Below are 13,851 nucleotides of genomic sequence, written 5' to 3'. Positions count from 1 at the left end.
CAATATTGAACCAGCTTTAACTACATATACAGGTGCTGAATGGCGACACTCTCCATTACAGACACATTTAACCCAGAATTGTGCTGAACCCCCATTCTGACAGACGTACATTGCGGATATGTCACGCTTGGCAGCGGCAGGATAAGTAAGTGCATAAACCTCCCGCTTTTCCTAACACCGCCCGCAGTCCCGGATGGCTACTTACACCTCCTCCTGCGAAGCTGTCAACTGCAAGCTCCCGGCCTCCTGTCTCGGATGCGTCTAGTTCCTAGTTGCGATTCGTCTTCCGGTGACGTCGCTCGTACGTGACGCACGGCGTCATCCTCTCCTGGTATATATTAGAACTAAAAGCAGGATCACTTACAGAGGCTGCTTAAATGGTGTACGTGGCGCTGCTCTTCGTCTCATCAAACCAAATCTGTAGCTCTCAGTTTCACGGAGCGACGAAGCAGTGATATATTTGCAGGGCTAGCTGTCGAATATTGTGGGGGTGTTGGGGACAGCTGGTGTGTTGTGTAGTTTTTTGTGTGTGCTGAGCTTACTGAGGGCGGAAGAGCCACAGAGGTGCCACTATAATCACTGTATACAATGGATATTAACCCCAGACATGCCACTATAATCACTATATGGATATTAACCCCAGACATGCCACTATAATCACTATATGGATATTAACCCCAGACATGCCACTATAATCACTATATGGATATTAACCCCAGACATGCCACTATAATCACTATATGGATATTAACCCCAGACATGCCACTATAATCACTTTAAACAATGGATATTAACCCCAGACATGCCACTATAATCACTATATACAATGGATATTAACCCTAGATGTGCCACTATAATCACTATATACAATGAATATTAACCCCAGGTGTGACGCTTAGAGTTGCCACCTAACTGGTATTTTACCGGCCCGGCCTGTAAAATTGATGGTTGATCCCAATGTTATTCATAGGGAAAAAAAAGAGAAATATATAGGAAGGCGGGTATATTTTTCCAGAAAAGGTGGCAACCCCAGTGCCACTATAAATACTATATAAAATGGATATTAACCCCGGGCATGCCAGTATCATTACCAAATAAAATGGCTGTTAACCCTAGACGAGCCAGGGTAAATGGATAGATAACACCTAGAAATGCCAGTACGATGCTTGATAAAGGGGTACGCCCAGAAACGTTGCACGTTCGCACCTACTAAACCAGCAAGGGGTAACCCTGCATTGAAGTTGCCTTGAGTGCCAGTGTTTTTCTATTCTAAGATTTAATGGAGGATGCCGTACGCCTAACACTGTGCACCAGGTGTTCTCACAGCATAAGTGCTTCATTAACCCCAGACAAGCCAGTAAATTCACTTCAAAAATGACCAATGAGGACTCCATTTATTCCAGACATGTCAATAAGATCAGTCCAGAAATGGATTGATTGAAAGAATTACCTCACCTACACAGACAATCTTCTCCTAGAGTTAAGGTGGCCATACACGGGCAGATAAAGCTGCCGATATCGGTCATTTAGACCAATTTGACAGCTGATCTGCCTGTGTATGGGGGCTTCCGACGGGTCTTCCCGATCGCTATCTGGCCACGATATCGATCGGGAAGGTTTGATTTTTACCCGACCGACCCGTCGGAGCCCCTTGGAGTATCGTAATTCGATCATTCAAACAAACGGCCGACCGTTCGAATTACCCCCTATACAGCCATGCCGTTAGTGGCATATCGGGGAAAGATCCGCTCCTTTGGCGATGTCGCCAAACTAGCAGATCTTTGAGTCTATGGCCAGCTTTAAATGGCAAAATATTGCAAGCTAGAATTCTATATTTATTCTATAGAATGTTTAACCATACTTGAGTAAAAAGCTCTAGAACAGGCATGTCCAAAGCGCGGCCCGTTTTCAAATTTACACCGGCCCTCAGCCTCCATCATGAAATTAATAATAATGAGGCCCCCCAGCACAGTGCGATCAGGAATCCCATAGCAATAATATTAAGGCACATTAGTAAAATTATCTGCCACTTACTAGTACGTAGAGACACACTGTTTTCACATACTTATTAAGGGCTGAAGGTGTCAATAGACATACTGATGTGCCAAAGAAGTATGGCGTCACTACGTGCCAGTATGTGTCTATCACTAACACCTTCAGCACACAGGCAGCAGTATAGACCAAGTGGCAGATCATTTTACTAATGTGCCCAAATATTACTGCTACGATTACTCGATTCCTGTAATTTAATGTTAATGGTTCAAAGAATGTAGGTCTGAATGGTCGGCCCCCACACATTTTAACCTTACCAAATCTGGCCTTCGTTGCAAAACGTTTGGGCACCCCTGCTCTAGAAGCTCTCTGTTTGTTCAGGATATCAGCTGCAGTATTAGCTTGGTGTGACATCACTTCCTGCCTGAGTCTCTCCCTGCTCACTCTGGGCTCAGATTGCAGCAGACAAGGGGGGGAGAGGAGCAAACTCAGCATGCTCACTCCCAGGGCAAGGAGAATAGAAGGAAAGAAGTGCAGTGTTTCTTTTGATAGAGGACTCAGAGCAGCATTACTTTGAAGGTTTACTGGTATATTTAGGTGGACTTAGTTTTAACCTTTCCTTCTCCTTTAAAGGGGTTGTTCACATTTAAATTGGCTTTTAGTATGATGTAGAGAGTGATATTCTGAGACCATTTGAAATTGGTTTTAATTGTTATATTAATTGTGTTTTTTGAGTTATTTTGGTTTTTATTCAGCAGCTCTCCAGTTTGCAGTTTCAGTAATGTGGTTGCTGGGGTCCAAATTACCCTAACAACCATGCACTGATTTGAATAGGAGACTCTATATGATTATTAGAGGGCCTGAACAGAAAGATAAGTAATAAAAAGTAGCAAAAACAATACATTTACAGACTTACAGAACATTTGTTTTTTAGATGGGGTCAGTGACCTCAATTTAAAAGCTGGAAAGAGTCAGAAGAAGGCAAATAATTAAAAAACTATTTAAAAAAGAAAAAATGAATACCAATTGAAAAGTTACTTAGAATTAGCTATTCTATAACATACTAAAAAGTTAACTTAAAGGTGAACCATGCCTTTAATTGTCTCAGCATGCAGTCTTTCTTACAAGTTAATGTAAAGGTGAATCACCCCTTTAAACATTAAATAAACTGAGTAGGATTGTTTTGCCACCAATTAGAATTAATTAATCAATGAATCAATCAAGTACAAGGTACTGTTTTATTATTTAATTTAAACACTAGAGGGCTCCAGGCACAGACATGGATACATTACTAGTGAATGCTATTACATGCTGGTAAAGGTTGCCACCTGGAGCCCTTTTGTTGCTTTTCTCTTACTGATGTGTAACACTGTAAAAAAGGCATGATAAACCCCCTACCACAGAATATAAGGCTATAGGATGTGACTACAAAGTTATGTGGCTATGTAAAGGAAAGTTCACCATGCAGTTCCATAACTACATAAAAGAAAAGGACAATATGGTTTTATATATTGGTAACAGAAGGTCATTTCTAATACCTATGTTATTATTATGTATTGGTTTTTGGGTACAAGTATGGAAGATGAGTAAGCTCTTACAAACCCAACCACAAGTGTGGATTACCAAAATGGACGTGTGTGCTTCTTGACACTATTTATTAAAGGTACTTAAAGGCCCACAAATACTCCATGCACTTCCACATAGTTGCACTGAGCACCTGTCTAGCCCTCTCTGATGCATTGTGAGCAAAATGGCGATCCTGGCCCCTCTGCTGCCTGAGTCAGCTTGCTGCTACTACCACTCTCCTCCCTGCCCTCAGCTTTTTGCCGCCTGGAGGGGGTTCACAATGGTAGTGCAGTTGTGTTCTCTGAGCCATACAAGACAAATTTCCATTTGAAAAACAGAAATTCTGCTCTTAAAGGATCACCTTTGAGGTTGAGATTTTTTTTATTTGTGGTTTTTGAGTTATTTAGCTTTTTATTCAGCAGCTCTTGGGTTTGTAATGTAAGCAATCTGGTTGCTAGGGTCCAAAAATTGCAGCTTTTAAATGGACGTCGCTGACCCCTTCTAAAAAGCAAATGGTCTGTAAGGCTACAGATTATTACATAGTATTGTTCTTGTTACTTTTTATTACTGATCCTTCTATTCAGACTCTCTCCTATTCATATTCCAGCCTCCTATTTAAATCAATGCATGGTTGCTAGGGTAATTAGAACCCTAGTTACCAGATTGCTTAAAATGCAAATTGAAGAGCTGCTGAATAAAACCTGAATAACTCAAAAACCTTTAATTACAAAAAATGAAAACCAATTGCAGATTGTCTCAGGATATCACTCGCTACATCATTCAAAACGTTATCTCAAACAGGTTCACAAATTTGTGCATGAAAGGGGGATCCCTTCCCTGCAATCCTTTAGATTGTAAGCTCTTATGAGTAGGTCTATGCTCATACTCTGTAACACTTGGTTGTTTAATTATTGTTGTTTGTTATTTATTAATGTAAAGCTTTGTATAACTTGATAACCCTACATTAATAAATGACATTGATGATGATCGCAGTCCCAGCCTTTTGACTGTAATACTCGAACCCAAGCTTAAAATGATGATTCAATACAAAATGTGTTCATATAACCTCTGCCAACTCCACGAAGCCCTTAAAGAGGGTGTTCACCTTTGAGTTAACTTTTAGTACGATGTAGAGAGCGATATTCTGAGACAATTTGCAATTGGTTTTCATTTTTTAGTATTTGTGGTTTTTGAATTATTTCACATTTTATTCAGCAGCTCTTCAATTTTCATTATAAACAATATAATATAATCTGGTAGCTAGGGTCCAAATTACCCTTGCAACCATGTATTGATTTGAATAAGAGACTGGAATATGAATAGGAGAGAACCTTACTAGAAAGATGAGCCGTAAAAGGTAGCAGTAAAAATAAATGGGTAGCCTTATAGAGCATTTGCTTTTTAGATGGGGTCAGCGATGCCCCTCTGAAAGCTGGAAAGAGTCAGAAGAAAAAGGCAAATAATTATAAAACTATAAATAAATAATCCTGTATAAAAGGAGCAAAACCCCTTAGGGTATACATTTAGCAAGAACTTGAATTTCCCTAATTCTCACACCCAATTATAGATCCTTGCAATACAGATCATTGTGAGAAAGCTGCTGCCGAATGGAGCTTTCTGGTAGCTTGTGGTCGAGGTCTTTTTGTACAGATCCCCTGTAAATACAGATTTAGAAAATATATTCTCTAGCTGTACCTCATCTGCTGTGTGGTTCTCTTTGGTTGACCTAAGCAAAGGCGCAGCAGTTTGGATGTTCGAGCATAAAAGTAATGAAAGAAGGCCGAAAGAGAAAACAGAACAAATCTATCTTCATGATGAAACTGATTTCTGGTCGGTGGGTGATTGGGTCAGATAAGTTGGGGAGGACATAATGCGGGTAAGGACTGGCACACTAGGTCCTGCTGTAAGATAAAGACCAGCAACACTTTCTTAGTTCCACCATAGAATTATATAACCTTTAGCAAATTTTATACCTGTTATAAGAGTGGGCTCCACACATCACGCTCTCGTGGGCCCTAGAAGGTCCTTACCAGTACTGCATATATTTACAAATAATTGTCTAGTTTTTTAAGAAACAAAGTGAACTAAATTTAACATATCTGCATGCGACATGTTTGTGTGTCACCATCAGCTACTTAGAGTTCAATTTACAGCCTGGCCTTACCCAATTTGTCTCTATCTGCCCAACCATCATCACCACATACACATCACATAGTAGCCTGACGGTGCCTTGCAAATACTACACCATGCATTTGTTTTACCACCAGAAATATACATTAAAGGGGTGATTCACCTTTAAATTAACTTTTAGAATTTATAGACTTATATTCTGAGACAATTTGCTATGGTTTCCATTTTTTATTATTTGCGGTTTTTGAGTTTGAATATAGCTTTTTATTCAGCAGCTCTCCCGCAATTTCAGCAATATGATTTCTAGGGTCCAAATTACCCCAGCAATCATGTAATGATTTGAATAAAAGACTGGAATTTGAATAGGAGAGGGCCTGAACAGAAAGATGAGTAATTAAAGTAGCAAGTAACAATACATTTGTTGCCTTACAGAGCATTTTTTTTAAGATGGGGTCATTAACCCCCATTTAAAAGCTGGAAATGGTCAGAAGGCAAATAATTCAAAAACTACGAAAAAGAAAATATTAAGGCCAACTGAAAATTTGCTTAGAATTAGCCACTAAGGGTCCATTTAAAGCCAAATCACCCCTTTAAAAATAAATAATTCAAGGGAAAATAATGATATATGCTGCATGTTACTATAAGGTAAACTAACTTACTTTATAATATTCAATTTACCCCCTGATTTTCTCTAGCTGTACACTTGTTTTGTATCAAATACATATATATTTTTTAACCAAGGCCCAAAATATAGATACTGATTCACAACACTGTGAAAATGTGTGTGTGTGTCCTTGTTGCTCCCTATACAAACTAAATGTATATTTATATATCTTTTAATGATTGAGGTTTATAATATACAACTTTAATATGTTAAGGAACAAAAACAAGATCTTTTTCAGAATCAATTTACACATAAAAACGTGGTCAGGGGGGGATTTATATGTCTAATTACACTTACAAGAAGGGGTTAACATTTCTCTCCAGCAGCTCTGAAACTTGGCAAGTAAAGTCTGAAAGGATTTAAGTGCAGTAAAAAGACAAAAGAAGAGTTAAAGACATTTGCTGCATTTTTTTTTCAGCCAAAATATGGAGTCATAACAAAAGGATGCCTGCTCCACAGGACAGACACAGATTTATAAAAGTCACCAACCTATGTTTCCAAAAAGTATAGTATAATCGCGTGAGACGTTCTTAGAAAATGGCCCTAGAAAACATTTGCAAAAACAAAAAAAAAAAAAAATTATCCTCTCGATAGGTCTGCCATAATACAGGATCCAACGTGCTGCATCGTCAACAAGCGTTACAGGATGCTCCGACCATTATTAAAATGCCAAGGAAATAAAGCAAAAGTAGAAAATAATAACATTCGGTTTAAAATAACAACAACACCAAAAAACGCTCTGTCATTTCTCCATCAAATTTATCAGACACTACACTTGGGTTCTGTTTTTTTTTTTTCCATAGAGAAAACAAGTCCGTTTGGTCTGCAATAATTCGGAAACTGGTGAGGAGTAGGCCAACCGTCCCAGTCTCTGTATCCTGCTGCGCTCAATGTCATTTCCTAAAAACCATCAAGTTTCATTTCTGTTCCATCTTCGTCTCAAGTAACATACACAGTCCCCATTCCTTTATACAGTGCAGAGTATATGGGCTGAAAAAAAATAAGGTAGCTGATTCTTGTTTTTTTTATTTACTCCAGTTCACTGTCATCTTTGTCGGAGTTCAGTGCTGTGCAATAGTTGGGTTTTGCAGAGGGTTTGTAGCCTGGTAGACATACACACTTGTACGAGCCCTCTGTGTTAATACACTTGGCGTTCTTGCAAAGGGACATCCTGCTGTTTAGCTCATTACATTCATTGACATCTGCAAAACAGAATAACGCAACTATGAACGTTGAAAGTGACTCTTTCTTTCAAGACATATAACAAGGAGTGTGCCTGCTATGATTTATACTCAAGGGGCACATTGCATCATTTCAGCTTTAATCCTAGTAGAACCTTACAAATGGATCTTTAACGTAGTAATATTCTCAGAAATATGGTTGAGAGATCCTGTTGCAAAGTTGTACATCTGAATGCTATGCCACATCATCATGCATTTACCCACAACCCCTAATGCTAAGGGATACCTCTCCAGCTCTCTAAAGGGATGGTGCCTACTCCCTTTCTTCAAGATAGTTTTAAAGGGGAACTAAATTCTAAAATAGAATAATGCTAGAAATTATGTATTTTGTATACTTAACATTAACATGAACTTACTGCACCAGAAGCCTAATTAAACAAAATGATTTATGTTTTTAAAGTTGGCTGCAGGGGGCTGTCATCTTTGCAAGACCAAGACTATGCACATGCTCAGTGTGGTCTGGGCTTCAGTTGGGAGGTTAAGCATAGGGATCATCATAAATTATCAGAACAGCACAAGTTAAATAATATCTGCCATAGAAGCAAGACTGATTAATAATCAGAATATGCAGACTGCACTGGATCTGTGGGTACAAATCTCTACATGGTCACCAGCTGCTCTATAGGGAAACAAACAAAGCTGCTCCAGTTCTGGGAAGTAAGGTGGGGGAGCTTCCCCCTGCCATTTGAAAGTATGATCAGTATTCCTGCAGGAAAGTTAGGGACCGTCCAGATGCGTTCCAGGGACTGCTGCCCCCTCCCGCTCCGCGCTTCTAACTTGTAGCGTCGGAGCGGGTTTGAGGAGGGGTCACATCACTAGTGCAGTGAGCGCTAAAAAATGGCAATTCGCCGCTTAAAGTTATCAGAGGTGGCTTTTTGCCACCCCTGGTAAATGGCCACTCCGTGCCGCCCGAGGCAAGATTCTCACCTTGCCTCATGGCTGGAGCGGCCCTGGGACCGTCTGAAGTTACTTATCTGCAGCTGTCAGAGCAAGTAAAACGAAGGGGGAATTTCACTGCATACAGTCAGGTTTCTTATAAAAAACAGTACACATTTTATAATTAAAGTATATTGGAGATAGATTTCTTTTTCATTAAAGAAAGTAAAAATGGGATTTTATTTTTTTGCCTTTACATCCCCTTTAACGTTAAAATCCCTCCTGTAATATAGGTCAGACTGGGCCAGTGGGACACCTTTATGGGCCCCGCCAGCCCAGGCCCGCTCCACCACTGTGGCCTCAGAAGGAGGGCCCTTAAGTTCAGCTCTGGTGGGCCCCAGATGCCTCAGTCCAACCCTGAATATAGGCAAGGTAAATAGGTCCAACACCTAGAACACTGTAGCTTGCTACTAATATTAATATGATGTATAGGATTGAGAATGGAAATAGAGAATAGAGAAGTAAAAATCCTATCAGTTGCATAACATGAGCTGAGCCCCCTGCATAACACATATTCAGACCTAGACATGTACCCTCAGCCAAAGTCATCAGCCCCCTCTACCTTTCTCGTTTGTGGCAGCAGACCCTTCCATCATGAGGCCCCCCCTTGCAATGGTCATGGATTCTGCTATGTACTACTATTGTAGTTAACTCTAGTGAACAGGCAGATGTGAGATTCAGATAGTACAGATATGAAGAGGCCTTAAAGAATACACAAGAGTTGGTATATGGAAAGCAAGCCTGTAGTACTATGAGGATTCTTACCAACACAAGTCATTTTTGCCATGTCTAAATGGTATCCATCAAAGCAATCGCATGTATAGCCTTCCTGCACTCTGACACATCTTCCATTTTCACATCCATTTAAGATGCCGCACTCTTCTGCCTGCAGCTCTTCATAGCTATAACCTGAGAACAAGATGACAGACATTGCTTCAAATCTTACATTTGAAAGTATCTTTCATTTTTTTTCTCATATTTCAACTCCAGACAGGGCAAGTAAGTTATCTGTGTGTTTGGAAGGTTTTTTTCATGTACTTTAGTTTCCTCCCACGTTTAAAAAGAATACAAGCAGGTTATAAAGCTCCTGATAAAACTGACCATTGTGCTAATGTGGCTGTAAAAAATGTAAAATGCTGAGGGATATGTTGGTGAAATATAAACACAATTTATATTATTTTTGTTAAATTTATATATTGCCTGATGTTGGAGTACCAGATGCTTGTATATTAGCAAAACAGCCAGTAGATGCCAGTAGCACTTTACTTTATAGAGATGCGGAGCTGTGCATTTGAGAGCCACTTACTTGTGTTGTACGACAGCTTTTAAGAAACTGTCAGTTAAAATGTTGTTAAAGGGGTTGTTCACCTTCCAAACACTTTTTTTCAGTTGAGTTGTTTTCCAGAAATAAGGACTTTATTCAATGCTTTCCATCTTTTATTTCTTACTGTTTTCCCAAAACCAAAGTTTAATGTCCCTATCTCTGTTACAATTTGTTGCATTTAGTTGCTGCATGTAGTTGATCTATTTCTCAGCAGTATCTTTGGAATATTAGCAACTATTGTATCAATTTTAGCAACTGCCTTTAATGTAACTCAAGGATTCTGATTCCCCCATCTTAGAGTTGTTTAGAAAGACATAAGAAGGTGAAAAATGGTAATTCAATATTAGAAAAACGGTCACACATAGAAAATGGAAAATAATTGGAGAAAGTCTTTGCTTCTGGTGAACTATCTGAAAACAACTTAACTAAAAAAAAGTGTTTGAAAGTGAACAATCCCTTTAACATGCGATTCAGAAATACAAGTTAAGGAGTAAGGCTGGGAAGGAGGTCTGTACTATGGCTGTGTTAAGGACATGGCTGACTTATGCTGGAGAGAGGGTCACAATGCAGTAATCACCCAGATAATTTCATGCCCCTTAAAGGATCAGTAACATCAATTTATTTTATTAAAAAATTTGTTAGTGTAGAATGAAAAAAAAAAAACCACAAAGACATATTAAACTTTTAAATCAGTCTAAGTCTTTATTAAGAAATAACTTATCGAAACTCTGCTTGCATGACGATCCATCATGCAGCACTCGATAAGGAAAGCAGGGAGGAGAAATCGAGCGCAGCATGATGGATCTGAAGAGAACCGCAAGCGAAGTTTCGATAAGTTATTTCTTAATAAAGACTTAGGGGCAAGTTTACTAAAGGGCGAAGTGACTAATGTGGGAAAATTATTCGCTAGCGAAGGAGATAGACTCTAGCGGTACTTCACTCCCTAATGCCTGGCGAATTTGCACTCTGGCGAATGGACGTAACCACGCAAATTCACTAAGATGCAGATTTTACTGAACGTTACCTTTTGCGCCAGACTTGCCTTTGCCACCTTAGACCAGGCAAAGTGCAATAGAGTAGATAATGATGAAAAAATGATGTTACTGATGTTCTAGCACTTGCATAGGGTTGTTGGTATATTAATACAATATATTTGTTTGGGCCAAACAGGGCAAAATTTCAAACCTGCCCAGTCAACAAATCGGCGATATATGGAACAAGGTGCCCATGTCCCAAAAATTGTACAAAAGCTCATAAGAACAATAACTGTATGTATGGCCGGCTTTTGGAAGACACTCACTCTGTGCAGATTCTCTTATGCTATTCAAACGTTGAGGCCTATTTATCAAAGGTCGGATTTAGGTGATTTTAGAGGTTTTTGAAACCATGACTAAACTCACAGACTCTAAAACTATGGATATGGCATTTATTAAAAAATCCAATAAAAAAAAAAGTAAGGGAAATTACAATTGCTGGCAAAAAAAAAATCTGTAAACCTTTAAAAGTCCGAATTGATTTAAAGCTGTCCAATAGGATCAGCACAGCTCCCAACTGACTTCTATAAGACCTTGACAACTTTTACCTGGCCAAGTTTTGTATTAGGGCAGGACTACATGGCCGATTCAGCCTCAATCCGTCACGCTGCGCAAAATCGCAGGCGTCACGTCAGATGCGACAGAAACAAGGTAAGTAATGGCAGTGTCGGATCGTGTTGCATTGTTGACGCGACACAACTGTCGGATGCAGACGCAGCGTGCAGTGTCTGCATCCGACAGTCGTGTCGCATCAATGCTGTGACACGATGCGACAATTGAATTACTTACCTTATTTCCGTTGCATCCGACGTGACGCCTGTGATTTTGCACAGCGCGTCGGATCGCGGCTTAATCGGCCATGTAGTCCTGCCCTTAGTGTATTTGTGGTTTTAACACTTCATTAATCTCAAATTTTTAGAGCTCTTTAAAAACATTAGAAAACCATGAATTTTTTAAAAAACTAAATTCAATTGTTAGTAAATGGGCCCCTATTGTATTTTATTAATAAACCCCATTAGTTCTTTTTCCTAAAACATACAATCACTTCTGTCTACCCACACACAAGGAAACTCCCTTTCTGCTAGGTTTTCTTGCACACCCACATTCATATCAAAGATTCTGAGTGAGTCAGCTTTCCCATGTAAATCCAGCACCGATGTGTTAGTGTGTTAGGAACGAGGAGAGAAAATGAACAGTGGGTTAAGTGTGTAACGGACAAAAGAAATGCAGCAAGCAGTGCGTGCAACTGACTCAGTACTTGCGTCAAACAAACCTGACCTATTTATCACATTGCACTTTTTGGAAGATTAATTTCTTAACTAGAGATAGAGCTTCTCTGGCCCTAACATATATTAAAAATACGAGGTCGGTAAAAAAAGATAGCCTATATTGGTAATGCTGACCGATGTGTTTGTATAAATGGTATAAATCTGCACATTTCACTGTTTGTTATTCACAACATATTAGAAATAAGGTTATTTTTTTACATCTAAAGGATTTGATGCACAATATGTATAATTACAGTGATAGAATAAATGGGACAAAAGGTTTAACTGGTGACGGGTGTAGCTCATATGGTAAGACTGATAAAGAAAGGGATGGATGCCGACATCTGGACAGAAAATGTGTATCAGTTTACATGAGAATAAAACTAATAGCAACACAGTGCAATAAATGTACCCGGCCATTGACTGGATTCCATACAAAGAAAGACCCAGCAGTAAGCTGGGTCTTTCCCACTATTAGCACCTGTCTGACACTGTTTTCATGGACTGATCATTCCTAAGAGAGAAAGCAAAGAACATACCTTTTCATGTGAAATGAAGATGTAACTGTACTTACGTTCTGGAATCTCGTAAGGAACGGAATCGTGAGATGTGTAAGGGTCTATAAGTGCATCGTGTCCATAAGGCCGTCTGTACTGCAGGTTGCAAAGTTCTGCATAGTCCTCTGCATGAGAAAAAGCTACAGTCAAGGTGCTTGTACTTTTATTAGTTTCATTTAATAATTTCCAGCATGTTACTGAAAGATCCCCAGCCCCAGCAATGCATTGTAATCTGTATCTTCATTTTCTGTAGATATGGCTCTTATTAAAGGGATTGTGCACCTTTAAAACTCTCAGTGTGTTATAGAGTATCATATTCCTAGCAACTTTGCAATTGGTCTTCATTATTTACTGTATGCTTTTAAGTTATTTGCTGAAAAACCACTGAATAACCAGACTGGAGAGCTGTTAAACAAAATTCTAAATACCAAAATAAAAAAACAATATATTTAATTTGGCTTGGATGGGAGGGGGCTGTAACACGTGTAGCATTTACCTGTTCCCCCTATAATTTCCCTATGCCTCTTTCACTGGCTGCAGCAATGATTCTGGTCTTGAGGGCAATTTAACTCATAGGATGGACAACCCAATGCAAATTGTGCCTTTTGCCTACTTTGCTATATATAAAATTATTTTGCTGTGGGGCTCAGTAACATCTAGTTACACCACTGCTGATCAATGTGACATTCCAGTATCAGTTTCATCTGCACTTTACTTGCTCTATAAAAGGTAATTTACATTTTCTGTTCTCAATTTTCCGACCTCTATAAATTTGAATAAAATGCTCCCTGCAATCACATAAAGCACAGTAACGTAAAGACCACTGCCTGAACAGCCACTTCATAAATTCCTTTCTGAGAAGAAATATGTGTTAAAAATCTTAGCAAGATAACTATCCTGAAAATATTTCATTTCCTGACGTTCCAGAAAATGCACTTTTTATATCACTGGGCTATCAGATGTGAATTACAGCCTACCCTCAGGCTCGGTGAGCGTGTAAACAGGAGTTGAATCATTAAAAATATGACTACGGCACTTCTGACAAACAGTAATTTTATTTATGTCCTTAAATTGATTTATCTGCTTTTTACGCAGGAACACCATCTAGGGAAAGCACAAAACATTACCAGTTTTTTAGA

General features: G+C 39.1%; 1 protein-coding gene across 9 annotated transcripts in view; it reads right to left on the bottom strand.

Annotated features, from left to right (window-relative positions):
• Positions 1–6,531: 6,531 nt before the first annotated feature.
• The window catches only part of ltbp1.L (latent transforming growth factor beta binding protein 1 L homeolog), a 231,990-nt gene continuing 224,670 nt past the window's right edge, over positions 6,532–13,851 (bottom strand). For all 9 annotated transcript variants that reach the window (XM_041562719.1, XM_018263016.2, XM_018263020.2 and 6 more), the window contains 3 exons: positions 12,730–12,837; positions 9,295–9,438; positions 6,532–7,554 (listed from right to left, as the gene is read on the bottom strand). In XM_041562719.1, coding sequence (XP_041418653.1) covers positions 7,382–7,554; positions 9,295–9,438; positions 12,730–12,837 — 425 coding nt within the window. In that variant the 3' untranslated portion in view covers positions 6,532–7,381. The remainder of the gene's footprint in view (positions 7,555–9,294; positions 9,439–12,729; positions 12,838–13,851) is intronic.

This window comes from Xenopus laevis, chromosome 5L (genome assembly GCF_017654675.1).
Source record: "Xenopus laevis strain J_2021 chromosome 5L, Xenopus_laevis_v10.1, whole genome shotgun sequence".
Classification (NCBI taxonomy): domain Eukaryota; kingdom Metazoa; phylum Chordata; class Amphibia; order Anura; family Pipidae; genus Xenopus; species Xenopus laevis.
Note: the sequence above shows the minus strand (reverse complement) of the source record. Positions and strands in the feature narration are given on the sequence as shown.